Below are 15,173 nucleotides of genomic sequence, written 5' to 3'. Positions count from 1 at the left end.
GGCTGGTGACAGTCCCTGCCCAGTTAATGCCAAGGCTGGGAAGACCATGTCTTGACTATGTATAATATATCATTTATTGTCCATATTCTCTTTGTCCCTGTTTTTTTTTTTTAATTGCAAAAAACAATATATACTCATCGTAAAAGAGCAAGAAATAAAGATAACCAAAGTGGCTGTGTACTTTACTCAAAGATCAGCAGGTTTGAGGAGGGATGGATATAGAGAATGAAATTCATTCAGGGGACATAATTGTGTAGTGCCTACCAAGTACCATATCCTCTTCCAGGCACCAGAGTGTATTGGAGAACAAGACAGATGCAACCCCAACCCCTGGGGTTGTTAAAGACTGAAAACATGAGGTGGGGGTTTTGGCAGGAGGCGGCAGTGCTCCCATCTGGCCACAGGGTGGCGGCCGCACACAGCGGGAAGGAGCCTGTCTGGGGAGAGCTGGGTGGGTACAGCCCTGCAGGCTGCCTTCTGCCAGCTGTGGGCTGCTGGGGAGTGGGGCGTCTAACGCTGCGTTAGCCTGGCTGCAGAGAGCGGGAGCTTATGAAACCATGAGAATGAAAGATAACTCGGGGAATTTTGGGGGATCAAAATAAATATGGCTTATTAATATGGCTTATAGAGATACAATTTCCTATCTTTTTAAATGTGCTTAATAAGAGTTAACTGCAAGGGAAATTTTAAATCACCAATAATTTTATCTTACATCCTTTTTTCACTTTGTACATTCCATTTTGTCTATGGTCATGTGAGTACATATTTCATACATAATTATGAGTGCATATAATTAAATAATAAATAATACATGTTTGCTGTCAACACTGTTACAAGGAGGTGCCTGTGTAGTTTTTCAAAGGCTAGCACCTGATTGATGGTTGATTTCTTGGATGGCCAGGATTAATGGGATAAATAAAGAATTCTGGTAAGTCTTGTTGTGGCACAATACATCTTTCAAGGGCAGAGAAAACAACCTCTGATTAAGGAAAAATATTTCACCCTAGTTTCTAAGGGACACATTTTAAGAGAAGCTTTGCCAGTCAAATTCATAATCTCCAGCTAGTCTGGATATTTACTCTTGGATTCTAATCTTCCTTCTACTTGGGTTTTAATCTTCCTTCTAGGGTAAAGGATCTCTAGAAAAGAGAGACTACCTTTGCTTTTCTCTCCAAAGCTTTTGGGACGCCCTGTAGCTGTGGGTGGTCCTTACTCTGTCTTGTTTGGACTCCCCCTTGGTTATAAAGGTTCACCCACTCTGGTCTGCACCCTCTTCTCCTCTAGGGTGGAGTAAAGTTCTGTTTTCCAGGCGTCTGCTTTTGGAGGCTTCCTCTGCCACCCTCCTCCAGTTTCACAGGCCTGCGGCTGGCTTCCATCATTTATTGTGGCCAGTTGTGTGTTGTGTGTTCATTTCATTCTGTGTGTAAGAGAGACCAGTCTGTGATCCTAAAACAGTCATCTTCAAAGTGGAGACCCTGGACCAGCAGCCTCTGCATCATCTGGGAACTTGTTAGAGATGCATGTTTGTAGGCCCACCCTCCACTCCTGAGTCAGAAGCCCTAGGGTGGGGACGGGTAAGTTGGGTCTTGACACATTCCGGGTGATTCTGCTGTGCACACATGTTTGAGAGCCACTGTCCTCAAGTCTGCTAGTGTAGTCAGAAATGTTCTCCCATCAACTCTTAGCCTGTGATCCCCCCAAATCTTGGTGCATGTTAGTATGAAAACTGGTGATTGCCGAGCCCTTGAGAACAATGCCCTTACAATTTTGAATTATGTATTTCTTCGATTTTTGTTTGAATGCCAGCATTTCTGTAGCTTGGTAATATTTTTTATCTGGAATTGATAATACTTTTGATCTCATATTTGTCAAAAAGCATGTCTTTTGGTATTGTTGGATGTTTGAATCATTGGCTGCATAGATGTGGTGGGTAGGAAGGTCCCCTTCCCTGCGCCGTTTTCTGCTCTTGGCCTCTGCTGTTACCCTCCTCCCTCAACTCCTCCTGCAGTTGTTCCCACTGAGTCAGCCTCCTCTTGGTGAGACTGAATCAGCTTTGGCTCTGTCTCCTTGCTGAACTGCCTTCTGCTTTTTAGGGAGAAAGGTCAAGTCTGTGCCATGAGACATTTGGACTTCTCAATGCTTTATTTATTTATTTATTTTAACTTTTTAAATTGTAATATAACATATATACAAAGACAAGAAAGAAAAAAGCAATAGTTTTTAAAGCACTCTACAGTGAGTAGTTACAGGACAGATCCCAGAGTTTGTCATGGGCTACCATAACATCATCTCAGATTTTTCCTTCTAGCTGCTTCAGAACATTGGAGGCTGGAAGGAGTAAATATTTTTTTACCATCACAATTGACTTTTTTGTGAAAAATAACATATATACAAAAAAGCAATAAATTTCAAAGTGCAGCGCAACGATTAGTTGTAGAACAGATTTCAGAGTTTGGTATGGGTTGCAGTCACACAATTTTAGGTTTCAATATTTAACACACTTGCTTAACGCCTTGATTACAAGTTTGGCAATAAAGTCAGGCCTTAAAAACACAGAACAAAACAACAAAAAAGTTTGCTTTCTGCTGTGGGCTAAAGCAGGAACTTGAAAAACATGATTTTTAGAATATCGGTTATTCAGAAACTGGTTAGAAATCAGAAATAAGAATAGTGTGCCCTCAGAAATCAATACAGGTTTTATTCACAGAAGATTAGGCAAAATAGATGGTTAGGAGAGAATAGTGATTTGAAATATCTTGAGTATTTTTATGTCTTTCTTCTAGATCTGGAAAGGAAAGAGCAAGAATTAGAGCAGCTGAAAATGGATTGTGAACACTTTAAAGCTCGCCTGGAAACTGTGCAAGCAGATAGCATGAGAGAGAAGAAGGTATAATGCTTATACACAGATTTCTTAAAATGCCAGGTTCATGGTTATGGCCAGAAAGTGGTGTTGGCTTATGGTCTTTGATTTTGAATAAGCAGTAAGCCTTAATTATTTCTAATCCTAAAGCCTGAAGAGATTGTATTTTTTAATGTATTCTGAAGGGATTGGACAGCAATCGAATAGTTGGATTTTATAACCATTTAATGTAGAGATTATTTTCTTGGTACCTTTTAATAGTCCCTGTTAATTTTTATATTTAAAAACTCACTGCAATATAAAGTTTCATAATATATTAAGAATTCTGACAAAAAAACATAGGGCAAAGATGATTTGTAATTGGGGATAGGTTAAATCAGAAGCATTTATAAGTAATTTGGGGGACTACTGAAATTTTTGAAATAACCAATTGTATTTTAACATTAGGGGAGACTATATGATAGGTTTTTTTTAAATGACAAACTAACTTTTAGTTTTTGTATGGCCTAAATGATTTCCTCTCATAAAACTAGAACTGTTCTGCTGCTTCACGTTAAATCTGGGGCTTGGGTGTATTTTTGCTATTGAATAGTGAAACAGTGTTCCTGCTCACAGTAGCTGCCATGTGCTGATGTGTGCTGGCTTGGTGCATTCAACCATCCGTGCAACTGACCACATGGCCTCCCTGCTTCTCAGCCCAGTTCCCTCACCCCACAGCAGGCAGTGTTGGCCTGAGGCGTAATGAACGGCTCCAAGGCTGTGCTAGCCAAGGGCCAAGCATGGTTTCTTACTGCCTCTTACTGCTTTCTCCTCAGAAAGGAATTCTGAATGTCTGGGGCTTCAGTAGAGGTTTTCCAGAAATGGTGAATTTGGTGTATTTGCTGCTGAGGAAGTAGGAGAGGTGAGAGAAAGAGTTCAGGTCAAGATGCGCCATGCCCCTCACCTCACCTGGAAAGTTTAGTTTTCTCAAATTCTGTTGAGACTGTGATAAACCAGATGGCAGCTGACCAATTGGTTTACTCTTCTGTAGTGTGAAAGAAGTTGGCCAACAGGCATGAAGAAATTTAATAAATGTTGAACGGGCAACCCATTTGTCCTGTCCTTCCTAAATTGTGGAGATATTATTGTTAAGGTTGAAGCTTAAATTGAGCAGTATCTGAGATTTCCTGTTTTTTCCAAATGGATGGGCATGGAAAAAGTATTTTGCTTGCATTTTATGTCATGGTTAAAAATAATCCATTCCCCAAAAACGCCAGTGTAAAAGAATGAAATGAACATGGTAAATTAATTTCAAATTATTGAGGAGTTATTTCCCTGATATGTTGACCTGAGTTAAAATGTGGGACTATTTTAGTTTAAAATATTTCCTATTTCCAGTTAATTTCCTGCTCTGTAGTCATGCCAGTTTCATCTAGAGGGAACCTGTTACCAGTTTGCTCAGACCAGGCCTCTGTTTTTCCCTTGCTGTGAAGGAGAACTGGTGACTGCCTTTCTCTGGGCTTTTCTGTGGTCTCTGTCCAAGTCTGGACAGCTCATGAAGCAGAACTCTGGGTGTTCATTTGAGAATTGAGGAACCAGGAAAGAATCCAGGGTCTAGGATCCCAAATTAGATGATTGCTATTAAGTACTCATTATGGGTAAAATCAACAGGAAACAGAGGGAATAAAATCAAAGAAGCACTGCGTGATTGCCACCCTCTGTACCCCAGAGAGTGGTCATGAGATCAAGGACGGTTTACTTGTCCGTGACCTCAGCTGAAGTATTTCCAGCAATGACTGAGTGGATTGGTGGAAGTTTGGACTTGATATCTGCTCTGTGGTGTTAGGAAGCTGGCCAAGAATGAGTCCTGGTAATGCCACCTTTGAACTTTCAAAAAGCCCAGCTTTCAACTTTCAAAAAGCCCAGCTTTCATGGTATGGACAGAACTGTTGGAGACTATTTGAGTTGCTTTTTGAAAGACTATGCTGTGACTTTGTGTCTCGGCTTGAGGAGCTCCTTCAGTGCCTCTCCTGGCTTTCCTAAGTATTTGTAAATATCAATTAATACTGGCCTAGAACCCTGGAACCAAATGCTAATTTCTTGTGCAGAGTTAAACTGTCTTCTGTTTGAGGATCAGACATTTTGGCTTGACTTTTGCTTATCTGTGGTTTGCCCTGCCCTTGTCTGGTTTTCTGAGGGCATGCACCTGCACAATCCAGAAACTCACTTGCATGTGGTCTACCAATTGTTTTGTTATCTCTGTTGTTAGTATCTATATTTTAATTTATTGGTTTGAAAAGAGTTGCTACTTTAATGTAACAAAAGGGAAGGTGTTGCAAAATTAATATTGTATTTCTAAAAACTTTTTAGAGAAAAGTAAACTGATAGTATATTGTTCATTTAAATTCAGAAAGGACTTCGGAAAGATTTTAAAGGAATCTTGAAAATTTTGTCCTTGATACCTTGTTATGTATGAGTATTCATTTAAAATAGGAAAATATGAGTATTTTTAAAACAGCCTTATTGAGGCATATTTTATAAACCAAAAACTCCCCCATTTTAAGTTCATAGTTTCATAATTTTTGGTAGATGCATGCAGTTGTATGTACAGCTATCACTCAAATCTAGTTTGCTTTTTAATTTTACATTTTTATTTTTAAATAATTATAGATTCTAAGGAAGTAGCCAAAAAAGAAAAAAAAAAAAAGTCCAGGGAGGTTCCCTGTCTCCCTTATCCAGTTTCTTCCAGGGTAATTCTAGGACAAGATCCAAATCAGGAAATTGACGCAAGTACAATCCACAGATTCTATGTAGGTTTCATAAGTTTTACTTCGTCTCATTGATACTGATCAAATATGCTGGGTTCTCTGCCTGATACGCTGAAATGATCAGTTCCTGAGACACTAGGGTTCCGGAGAGAGAAGGAGTTTACTGCTGGGTGCGAAGCAGGAGATCAAGTGGCCTAACACTAAAACTCTGTCTCCCCTAACTCCAGTAATTCTGATGGTTTTATAGTATTAAAATATGGGCAGGCTGTCTTGACCACAGGCTGTCAGTCCTCTTGCACAACCTCCAATTACCCAATCTTTACCCTATTTCTATCTCCTGATAGCCTCTGTCCTTAACTGAAATTCTCCAAGTTCACTCATTAATTTTAGTTCATATCAGTGAGACCATATGGTATTTGTCCTTTTGTTTCTGGCTAATCTCACTCAGCATAATGTCCTCAAGTTCCATCCATGTTGTTACATGCTTTGTGACTTCATTCTGTCTTACAGCTGCATAATATTCCATCAAAGGTGTATACCGCAGCTTGTTTAGCCACTCATCTGTTGATGGACATTTGGGCTGTTTCCATCTCTTGGCAATTGTAAATAATGCTGCTGTGAACATTGGTGTGCAAATGTCCATTTGTGTCCTTGTCCTCATGTCCTCTGAATATCTATCAATAATATTGTTGGATCATATTGCAATTCTATACTTAGCTCCCTGAGGAGCCGCCAAACTGCCTTCCACAATGTATATGCCTCTTTACATTCCTCCCAACAGTGTGCCTCTTTCTCCACATCCTCTCCAGCATTTGTCATTTTCTGTTTTTTTGATAATGGCCATTCTGGTGGGAGTGAGATGGTATCTGATTGTAGTTTTGATTTGCATTTTCCTAATAAAGGGAGGTTGAGCATCTTTTCATGTGCCTTTTGGCCATATGTATTTCCTCTTCTGATAAGTGTCTGTTCATGTCTTTTACCCGTTTTATAATCAGGTTGTTTGATTTTTTGTTGCTGAGTTGAACAATTGCTTTATATATTCTGGATACTAGACCCTTATCTGATAAATCCTTTCCAAATATTGTCTCCCATTGTATAGGTTGCCTTTTTACTTTCTTGATAAAGTTCTTTAATGCACAAAAGTTAAATTTTGAGGAGTTCCTATTTATCTGTTTCTTTCTTCAGTGCTTGTGCTTTGGGTATAAGATCTAGGAAACCACCTCCTATTACGAGTTCTATATTTTCCCTACACTTTCTTCTAAAAGTTTTATGGTCTTAGCTTTAATGTTTAGGTCTTTGATCCATTTTGAGTTACTCTTTTTTATAAGGTGTGAGATATGGATCTTCTTTCATTCTTTTGCATGTGGGTATCCAGTTCTCCAAGCACCATTTATTGAAGAGACTGTTCTGTCCCAGGTGAGTTGGCTTGACTGCCTTATCAGAGATCAATTGCCCATAGACGAGAGGGTCTATATCTGAACGCTTTATTCGATTCCATGGTCAGTATATCTATCTTTATGCCAATACCATGCTGTTTTGAACACTTGAGCTTCATCATACACCTTAAAGTCAGATTGTGTGAGACCTCCAACTTCATTTTTCTTTCTCAAGATATTTTTTGCTATTCCAGGCACCCTGCCCTCCAGATAAATTTGGTTATTGGTTTTTCTGTTTCAGCAAGGTAAGTTGTTAGGATTTTAATTGATACTGCATTGAGTCTATAAATCAGTTTAGGTAGAATTGACATCTTAAGTATATTTAGTCTTCCAATCCATGAACATGGTATGCCCTTCCATTTCTTTAGGTTTTCTGTGATTTCTTTTGACAATTTCTTGTAATTTTCTTTGTATAGGTCTTTTGTCTCTTTAGTTAAATTTATTCCTAAATATTTTATTCTTTTGATTGCAATTGTAAATGGAAATTTTTTCTTGATTTCCCCCTCAGATTGCTCATTACTGTTGTATAGAAACACTACAGATTTTTGAGTGTTGATCTTTTAACCTTCCACTTTGCTGTATGCATTTATTAGTGCTAGTAGCTTTGCTGTGGATTTTTTTGGGTTTTCAACATATAGTATCATATCATCTGCAAACAGTAAGAGTTTTACTTCTTCCTTTCCAATTTGGATGCCTGATATTTCTTCTTCTTGTCTAATTGCTCTGGCTAGAACTTCCAACACAATGTTGAATAACAGTGGTGACCGTGGACATCCTAGTCGTGCTCTTGATCTTAGGCGGAAAGTATTCAGTTTTTCCCCACTGAGAATGATGTTAGCTGTGGGTTTTTCATATATTCCCTTTATCATGTTGAGAAAGTTCCCTTCTATACCTATCCTTTGAAATGTTTTCATCAAGAAAGGATGTTGAATTTTGTCAAATGCCTTTTCTGCATAATCAAGATGATCATGTGGTTTGCCACTTTGATTTGTTGATATGGTGCATTACATTAATTGATTTTCTTTTGTTGAACCATCCTTGCATACCTGGGATAAATCCAACTTAGTCATGGTGTGTAATTCTTTTAATGTGCTGCTGGATTCGGTTTGCACAAAATTTGTGAAGGATCTTTGTACCTATATTTGTTAAAGATATTGGTCTGTAATTTTCTTTTCTTGTAGTATCTTTGTCTGGCTTTGGTATGAGGGTGATTGTTGGCTTCATAGAATAAGTTAGGTAGCCTTCCTTCCTCTTCAATTTTTTTGGAGAGTTTGAGCAGAATTGTTACTAATTCTTTCTTGAAAGCTTGGTAGAATTCACATGTGAAGCCATCTGGTCCTGGACTTCTCTTTTTTTGAAAACTTCTTAATGACAGATTCAGTGTTTTTACTTGTGATCAGTTTGTTGAGGTCATCTATTTCGTCTCAAGTCAATGTTGGTTGTTCATGCCTTTCTGTGAAGTTTTCCATTTCATCTGTGTTATCTAGTTTATTAGCATAAAGTTGTTCATTGTATCCTCTCATTACCTCCTTTATTTCTGCAGGGTCAGTGATTATGTCTCCTCTTCTATTTCTGATTTTATTCATTTGCATCCTCTCTCTTCTTTTAGTCAGCCTTGCTAAGGGTCCATCAATCTTATTGATTTTCTCAAGAACCAACTTCTGGTTTTGTCGATTTTCTTGATTGTTTTCATGTTCTCATTTTCATATATTTCTGCTCTAATCTTTGTTATTTCTTTCTGTGCCAGTTTGAAAGGATGTATGTACCCTAGAAAAGCCATGTTTTAATCCTAATCCCATTTTGTAAAGGCAGCCGTCTTTTCTGATCCCTATTCAGTACTGTATGTTTGAAACTGTAATTGGATCATCTCCTTGGAGATGTGACTCAATCAAGAGTTGTTGTTAAGCTGGATTAGGTGGAGATGTTGTCTCCACCCTTTCAGGTGAATCTTGATTAGTTCATTGGAATCATATAAAAGAGGAAGCATTTTGGAGAAAAGATTCAGAGAAGGCAGAGAACGCTGCAGCACCACGAAGCAGAGAGTCCACCACCAGCCAGTGAATTTTAAAAATGAAGAAGGAATACGCCTCCCAGGGAGCTGGAGAGAAAGCCAGCAGATGACACTGGTTTTTACCATGTACCCTCTCACTTGAGAGAGAAAACCTGCCCGTGTCCGCCATGTGCCTATCTGCTTGAGAGAGAAGCCCTGAACTCTTAAATCAAGGTATCTTTTCTTGGATGCTTTAGATTGGACATTTCTATAGACTTGCTTTAATTGAGACATTTCCACAGCCTAAAAATTGTTGACTTGCAACTTATTAAATTCCCCCCTATTTCTTTTAACTTTTTTTATTGTATAGTATAACATACATACAAAGCAAAGAAATAAAAAAGCGATAGTTTTCAAAGCACTCTTCAAAAAGTGGTGACAGGATAGATCCCAGAGTTTGTCATGGGCTACCATACGACCCTCTCATATTTTTCCTTCTAGCTATCCCAGAGTATAGGAGGCTAGGGAGCTTAAATACTTTTTTATCATCATAATCGACTTTTTTCCTTCTTTTTTTGTGAACAGTGACGTATATACAAAAAAGCATTAAATTTCCAAGCAGAGCACCACAATTAGTTGTAGAACATATTTCAGAGTTTGACACAGGTTACAATCTCACAATTTTAGGTTTTTACTTCTAGCTGCTTTAAAATAGTAGGGACTAAAGGATGTATCAATTTAATGACTCAGCATTCATATTCATTTGTTAAGTCCTACCATCTATATGTAATTCCACCATCATCTTTGATCTTTCCATACCTCTCATTGGGGTAGTTTGGGCTATGGCAATTCTAAATTTTTTATATTGAAAGGGTCTGTCACTAATATTGGGTAGAGAGATGGAAGTCTCTGATGTTTTGGAGAGGCTGGGCTAAGTTTCAATACTTATCTGGACCTGGGACCTATCTTGAGGTTGTAGGCTTCTGGCAAGTTACTCTAGTGCCTGGAACCCTTGTGGAATCTTATAAATTGTCCTAGGTGTTTTTTAGGATTGTCTGGAATGTTCCTGGTTGGAGGTTGGCAGGTTATGATAGGTAGCAAGGTCTACCTGAAGCTTGTGCAAGAGCAAACTCCAGAGTAGCCTCTTGACTTTATTTGAACTCTCTGTCTCTGATACTTTATTAATTGCATGTCTTTTCTACCATTTGGTCAGGATGTAATTGTTGATTCCATGGTGCCAGGTCTGGATTTATCCCTGGGGGTCTTCTCCCTTGTCACCAGGAAGACTTTCACCCCTGGATGCCATGTCCCATGTAGAGGGGAGGGCAATGGTTTCACTCACAGAGTTGGACTTAGAGAAACTGAGACCATATCTGAGCAACCAAAGAGATCCTCCAGAAGTACTCTTAGGTATGCCTATAGGTAGTCTAAGCTTCTGTGCTTCCTACATAAGCTTCACAAGAGTAAGCCTCATGATCGAGGGCATGGCCTCTTTAGTGTCCTTAAAGTTTGACACAGTATCAGGGGATTCCCTGATGATAATGTTTTATAGTTCCATAGTCTTTCTCCCCTCCCACAGGGGATTTTGCCAATACTTTTCGATTATCTGGTTAATATACTCTAGGATGTTTCCAGGCATTACCGTAATCTATACAGGATTAAAGGACCTCTTTCTTATTCTGTGCTCCCTGTGTTTCAGTTGTTCAAATGAGCTATACAGATAGGTTGAATTAGATTGTGCAGTACAGAAAATTGCAGTTCCAAATCAAATAAACCTTTCTTCCATTGGTCTTAAAGAGTATGTGTGGTTCTAAAATATAGGCACTGTCTTCCTTACCCCTATGTTCTGAATTACTTTAACCTCCAACTGTTCAGCTTTGTTCTTATCTCTGAATATCAGGTTATATATATAAAACAGCCTCTCAAAATCCAGAAATAATCACCACTCCGGACTTAATGTATCTGCTCTAAAAGCTTACGATCTAGGCTCCTGTTTTCTTGTAAGCATTTTCTAAATGTGACCATATCATTGTTCTTTTGTTTCCTGGCTTATTTTGTCTCACCAAATGTCCCACATGTTCATTCACGTCATTGCATGCCTCATGACGTTATTCCTTTTTGCAGCAGCACAGCCTTTGTTCACAAGTGTACACCATTGTTCGCCATTCTGCTTCTCTGTCAGTGGATCCTTCCGTTACCTGCATTCATTGGGCAACATGTAGAGCGCCCAAAGTCCATAGTCCATCAACATTCTCAATTTTAAATAATTTCATTGTTTCCAAGAGACAGAAAACCGATAAACAGACCCTCACCAAATAGGACATCCAAACCGCCTCTTAACTCTTCTCCCTCACCCCGGTATTTACCTCTGCTATTGCTGTGATAGTGCTGATGGTTTCCTTTTGAACATAGCTCATACCATGTAATAACAGTTTTCCCTCTGTACCCTGAACTTAAACACTCTTTATACAAGAATCATATCTTTTATGTAATTCTTAAAAGAAATCACTCATATTTCTATTGTGAGTCAATGGGACACATAGGCCTATACAACCCCTTTCAATCTTGTTCATCTTCAATATGGTAGTATTACTTCTAGACCCACTAGAGAATCACCTTCACTCCTATCTGTTCCCTTACATTGGAGTTCAACCTCATTAGCTAACAGTTCACCCATTTCTAGCTTTTCTATATCTCTAAGTCCCCTGTATTTTGTATTGTAAATCTCTGATTATACCTTTATGTTGGTCATAAGGGTGAAATCATACAGTATCTGTCCTTTTGTAACTGGGTATTTTCTCTCAGCGTTATGCCCCAAGGTTCATCCATCTTGTCGTGTGCTTCAGGACGTTGTTTTGTCTTACTGCTGCATGATATTCCATTGTATGTATGTATCATATTTTGTTTGATCCACTCGTCTGTTGATGGGCATTTGATTTGTTTTCATCTTTTGGCGATTGTGAATAATGCTGCTATGAACATCGGTGTACAAATGTCTGTTTTTTTTGTTGCTTTCAGCTCTTCTGGATATATACCAAATAGCGCTACTGCTAGGTCATAGGGCAGCTCGATATTTGGTTTCCTAAGGAACCGCCTGTGCTGGTTTGAAAGGATATATGCCCCCTAAGAAAGCCATGTTTTAATATAAAACCCATTTCATAAAGGTAGAATAATCTCTATTCAATACTGTATGTTTGAAACTGTGATTGGATCATCTCCTTGGTTGATGTGATTTAATTAAGAATGGTTGTTAAACTGGATTAGGGATGATATGTCTCCACCCATTTGAGTGGGTCTTGATTAGTTTCTGAAGTCCTATAAAAGAGGAAACATTTTGGAGAATGAGAGATTCAGAGAGAGCAACACTACAAAGCAGAGAGTCCACCAGCCAGTGACCTTTGGAGATAGAGAAGGAAGACACCTCCCGGGGAGCTTCATGAAATAGGAAGCCAGGAGAGAAAGCTAGCAGATGACGCCGTGTTCGCCATGTGCCCTTCCAGCTGAGAGAGAAGCCCTGACTGTGTTCGCCATGTGCCTTCTCATTTGAGAGAGAGAAACCCTGAACTTCATTGGCCTTCTTGAACCAAGGTATCTTTCCCTTAATGCCTTTGATTGGACATTTCTATAGACTTGTTGTAATTGGGACATTTTCTCGGCCTTAGAACTGTAAACTAGCAACTCATTAAATTCCCCTTATTAAAAGCCATTCCATTTCTGGTATATTGCATTCCAGTAGCCAGCAAACTAGAACACCGCCAAACAGTCTTCCATAGGGGCTGCACCATTGTACATTCCAACCAGCAGTGCATAAGTGTCCCAGTTTCTCCACATCCTCTCCAACATTTAGTTTCCTGATTGTTTAATAGCAGCCATTCTTATAGGTGTGAGATGGTATCTCATTGTAGTCTTGATCTGCATTTACCTCATAGCCAGTGAAAATGAGCATCTCTTCATGTGCTTTTGAGCCATCTGTATTTGCTCTTCCGAAAAATGCCTATTCATATGTTTAGCCCATTTTATTATTGGATCGTTTGTTATTTTGTTGTTGAGTGTTGTTATTTCTTTGTATATACAGGAAATCAAACCTTTGTCTGATATGTGATTTCCAAATATTTTCTCCCATTGAGTTGGCTGCCTCTTCACCTTTTTGATAAAGTCTTTTGAGGTGCAGTAGCATTTGACTTTGAGGAGTTCTCATTTAACTATTTTTTCTTTTGTTTCTTGTGCTTTGGGTGTAAAATTCAGGAAGCTGCCTCCTATTACTAGGTCTTGAAGATGTTTTCCTACATTTTCCTCTAGAAGTTTTTTTTTTTTTTTTTTATTAATTAAAAAAAATTAACTAACACAACATTAGAAATCAATCCATTCTACATATGCAATCAGTAATTCTTAATGTCATCACATAGGTGTATGGTCATCATTTCTCAGTACATATGCATCGATTTAGAGAAAGAAATAGCACGACAACAGAAAAAGAAATAAAGTGATAACACAGAGAAAACACAAATAAAAATAAAAAGTACAAAAATATATAAGAGAAAGAAAAAAAAAAACTATAGATCAGATGCAACTTCATTCAGCGTTCCAACATAATTACATTACAGTTAGGCAGTATTGTGCTGACCATTTTTTTTTTTTTTTTTTTTAGACATCATACCATTCTACATATGCAATCAGTAATTCTTAACATCATCACATAGATGCATGATCATCGTTTCTTAGTACATTTGCATCGGTTTAGAAGAACTAGCAGTATAACAGCAAAAAATATAGAATGTTAATATAGAGGAAAAAAATAAAAGTAATAATAATAAGAACAAAACAAACAAAACAAAAAAAAACAAGAACCTATCGCTCGGATGCAGCTTCGTTCAGTATTTTAACATGATTACTTTACAATTAGGTGTTATTGTGCTGTCCATTTTTGAGTTTTTGTATCTAGTCCTATTGCACAGTCTGTATTCCATCAGCTCCAATTACCCATTATCTTACCCTGTTTCTAACTCCTGCTGAACTCTGTTACCAATGACATATTCCAAGTTTATTCTCGAGTGTCGATTCACATCATTGGGACCATACAGTATTTGTCTTTTAGTTTTTGGCTAGACTCACTCAGCATAATGTTCTCTAGGTCCATCCATGTTCTTACATGCTTCATAAGTTTATCCTGCCTTAAAGCTGCATAATATTCCATTGTATGTATATACCACAGTTTGTTTAGCCACTCGTCTGTTGATGGACATTTTGGCTGTTTCCATCTCTTTGCAATTGTAAATAACGCTGCTATAAACATTGGTGTGCAAATGTCTGTTTGAGTTTTTGCCCTTAATTCCTTTGAGTAGATTCCCAGCAATAGTATTGCTGGGTCGTATGGCAATTCTATATTCAGCTTTTTGAGGAACCGCCAAACTGCTTTCCACAGTGGTTGCACCATTTGGCATTCCCACCAACAGAGGATAAGTGTGCCTCTTTCACCGCATCCTCTCCAGCACTTGTCATTTTCTGTTTTGTTGATAATGGCCATTCTGGTGGGTGTGAGATGATATCTCATTGTGGTTTTGATTTGCATTTCTCTAATGGCCAGGGACATTGAGCATCTCTTCATGTGTCTTTTGGCCATTTGTATTTCCTCCTCTGAGAGGTGTCTATTCAAGTCTTTTTCCCATTTTGTAATTGGGTTGGCTATCTTTTTGTTGTTGAGTTGAACAATCTCATTATAAATTCTGGATACTAGACCTTTATCTGATATGTCGTTTCCAAATATTGATTCCCATTGTGTAGGCTGTCTTTCTACTTTCTTGATGAAGTTCTTTGATGCACAAAAGTGTTTAATTTTGAGGAGTTCCCATTTATTTATTTCCTTCTTCAGTGCTCTTGCTTTAGGTGTAAGGTCCATAAAACCGCCTCCAATTGTAAGATTCATAAGATATCTCCCTACATTTTCCTCTAACTGTTCTATGGTCTTAGACCTAATGTTTAGATCTTTGATCCATTTTGAGTTAACTTTTGTGTAGGGTGTGAGATATGGGTCTTCTTTCATTCTTTTGCATATGGATATCCAGTTCTCTAGGCACCATTTATTGAAGAGACTGTTCTGTCCCAGGTGAGTTGGCTTGACTGCCTTATCAAAGATCAAATGT

General features: G+C 38.3%; 1 protein-coding gene across 5 annotated transcripts in view; it reads left to right on the top strand.

Annotated features, from left to right (window-relative positions):
* Nucleotides 1-15,173, top strand: part of HSF2BP (heat shock transcription factor 2 binding protein) — a 245,728-nt gene that overhangs the window by 23,501 nt on the left and 207,054 nt on the right. For all 5 annotated transcript variants that reach the window (XM_077119017.1, XM_077119016.1, XM_077119014.1 and 2 more), the window contains one exon: nucleotides 2,784-2,887. In XM_077119017.1, coding sequence (XP_076975132.1) covers nucleotides 2,784-2,887 — 104 coding nt within the window. The remainder of the gene's footprint in view (nucleotides 1-2,783; nucleotides 2,888-15,173) is intronic.

Source organism: Tamandua tetradactyla, chromosome 10, assembly GCF_023851605.1.
Source record: "Tamandua tetradactyla isolate mTamTet1 chromosome 10, mTamTet1.pri, whole genome shotgun sequence".
Classification (NCBI taxonomy): domain Eukaryota; kingdom Metazoa; phylum Chordata; class Mammalia; order Pilosa; family Myrmecophagidae; genus Tamandua; species Tamandua tetradactyla.
The sequence above is the reverse complement of the archived record's forward strand: the minus strand, read 5'-3'. Positions and strand labels throughout refer to the sequence as shown.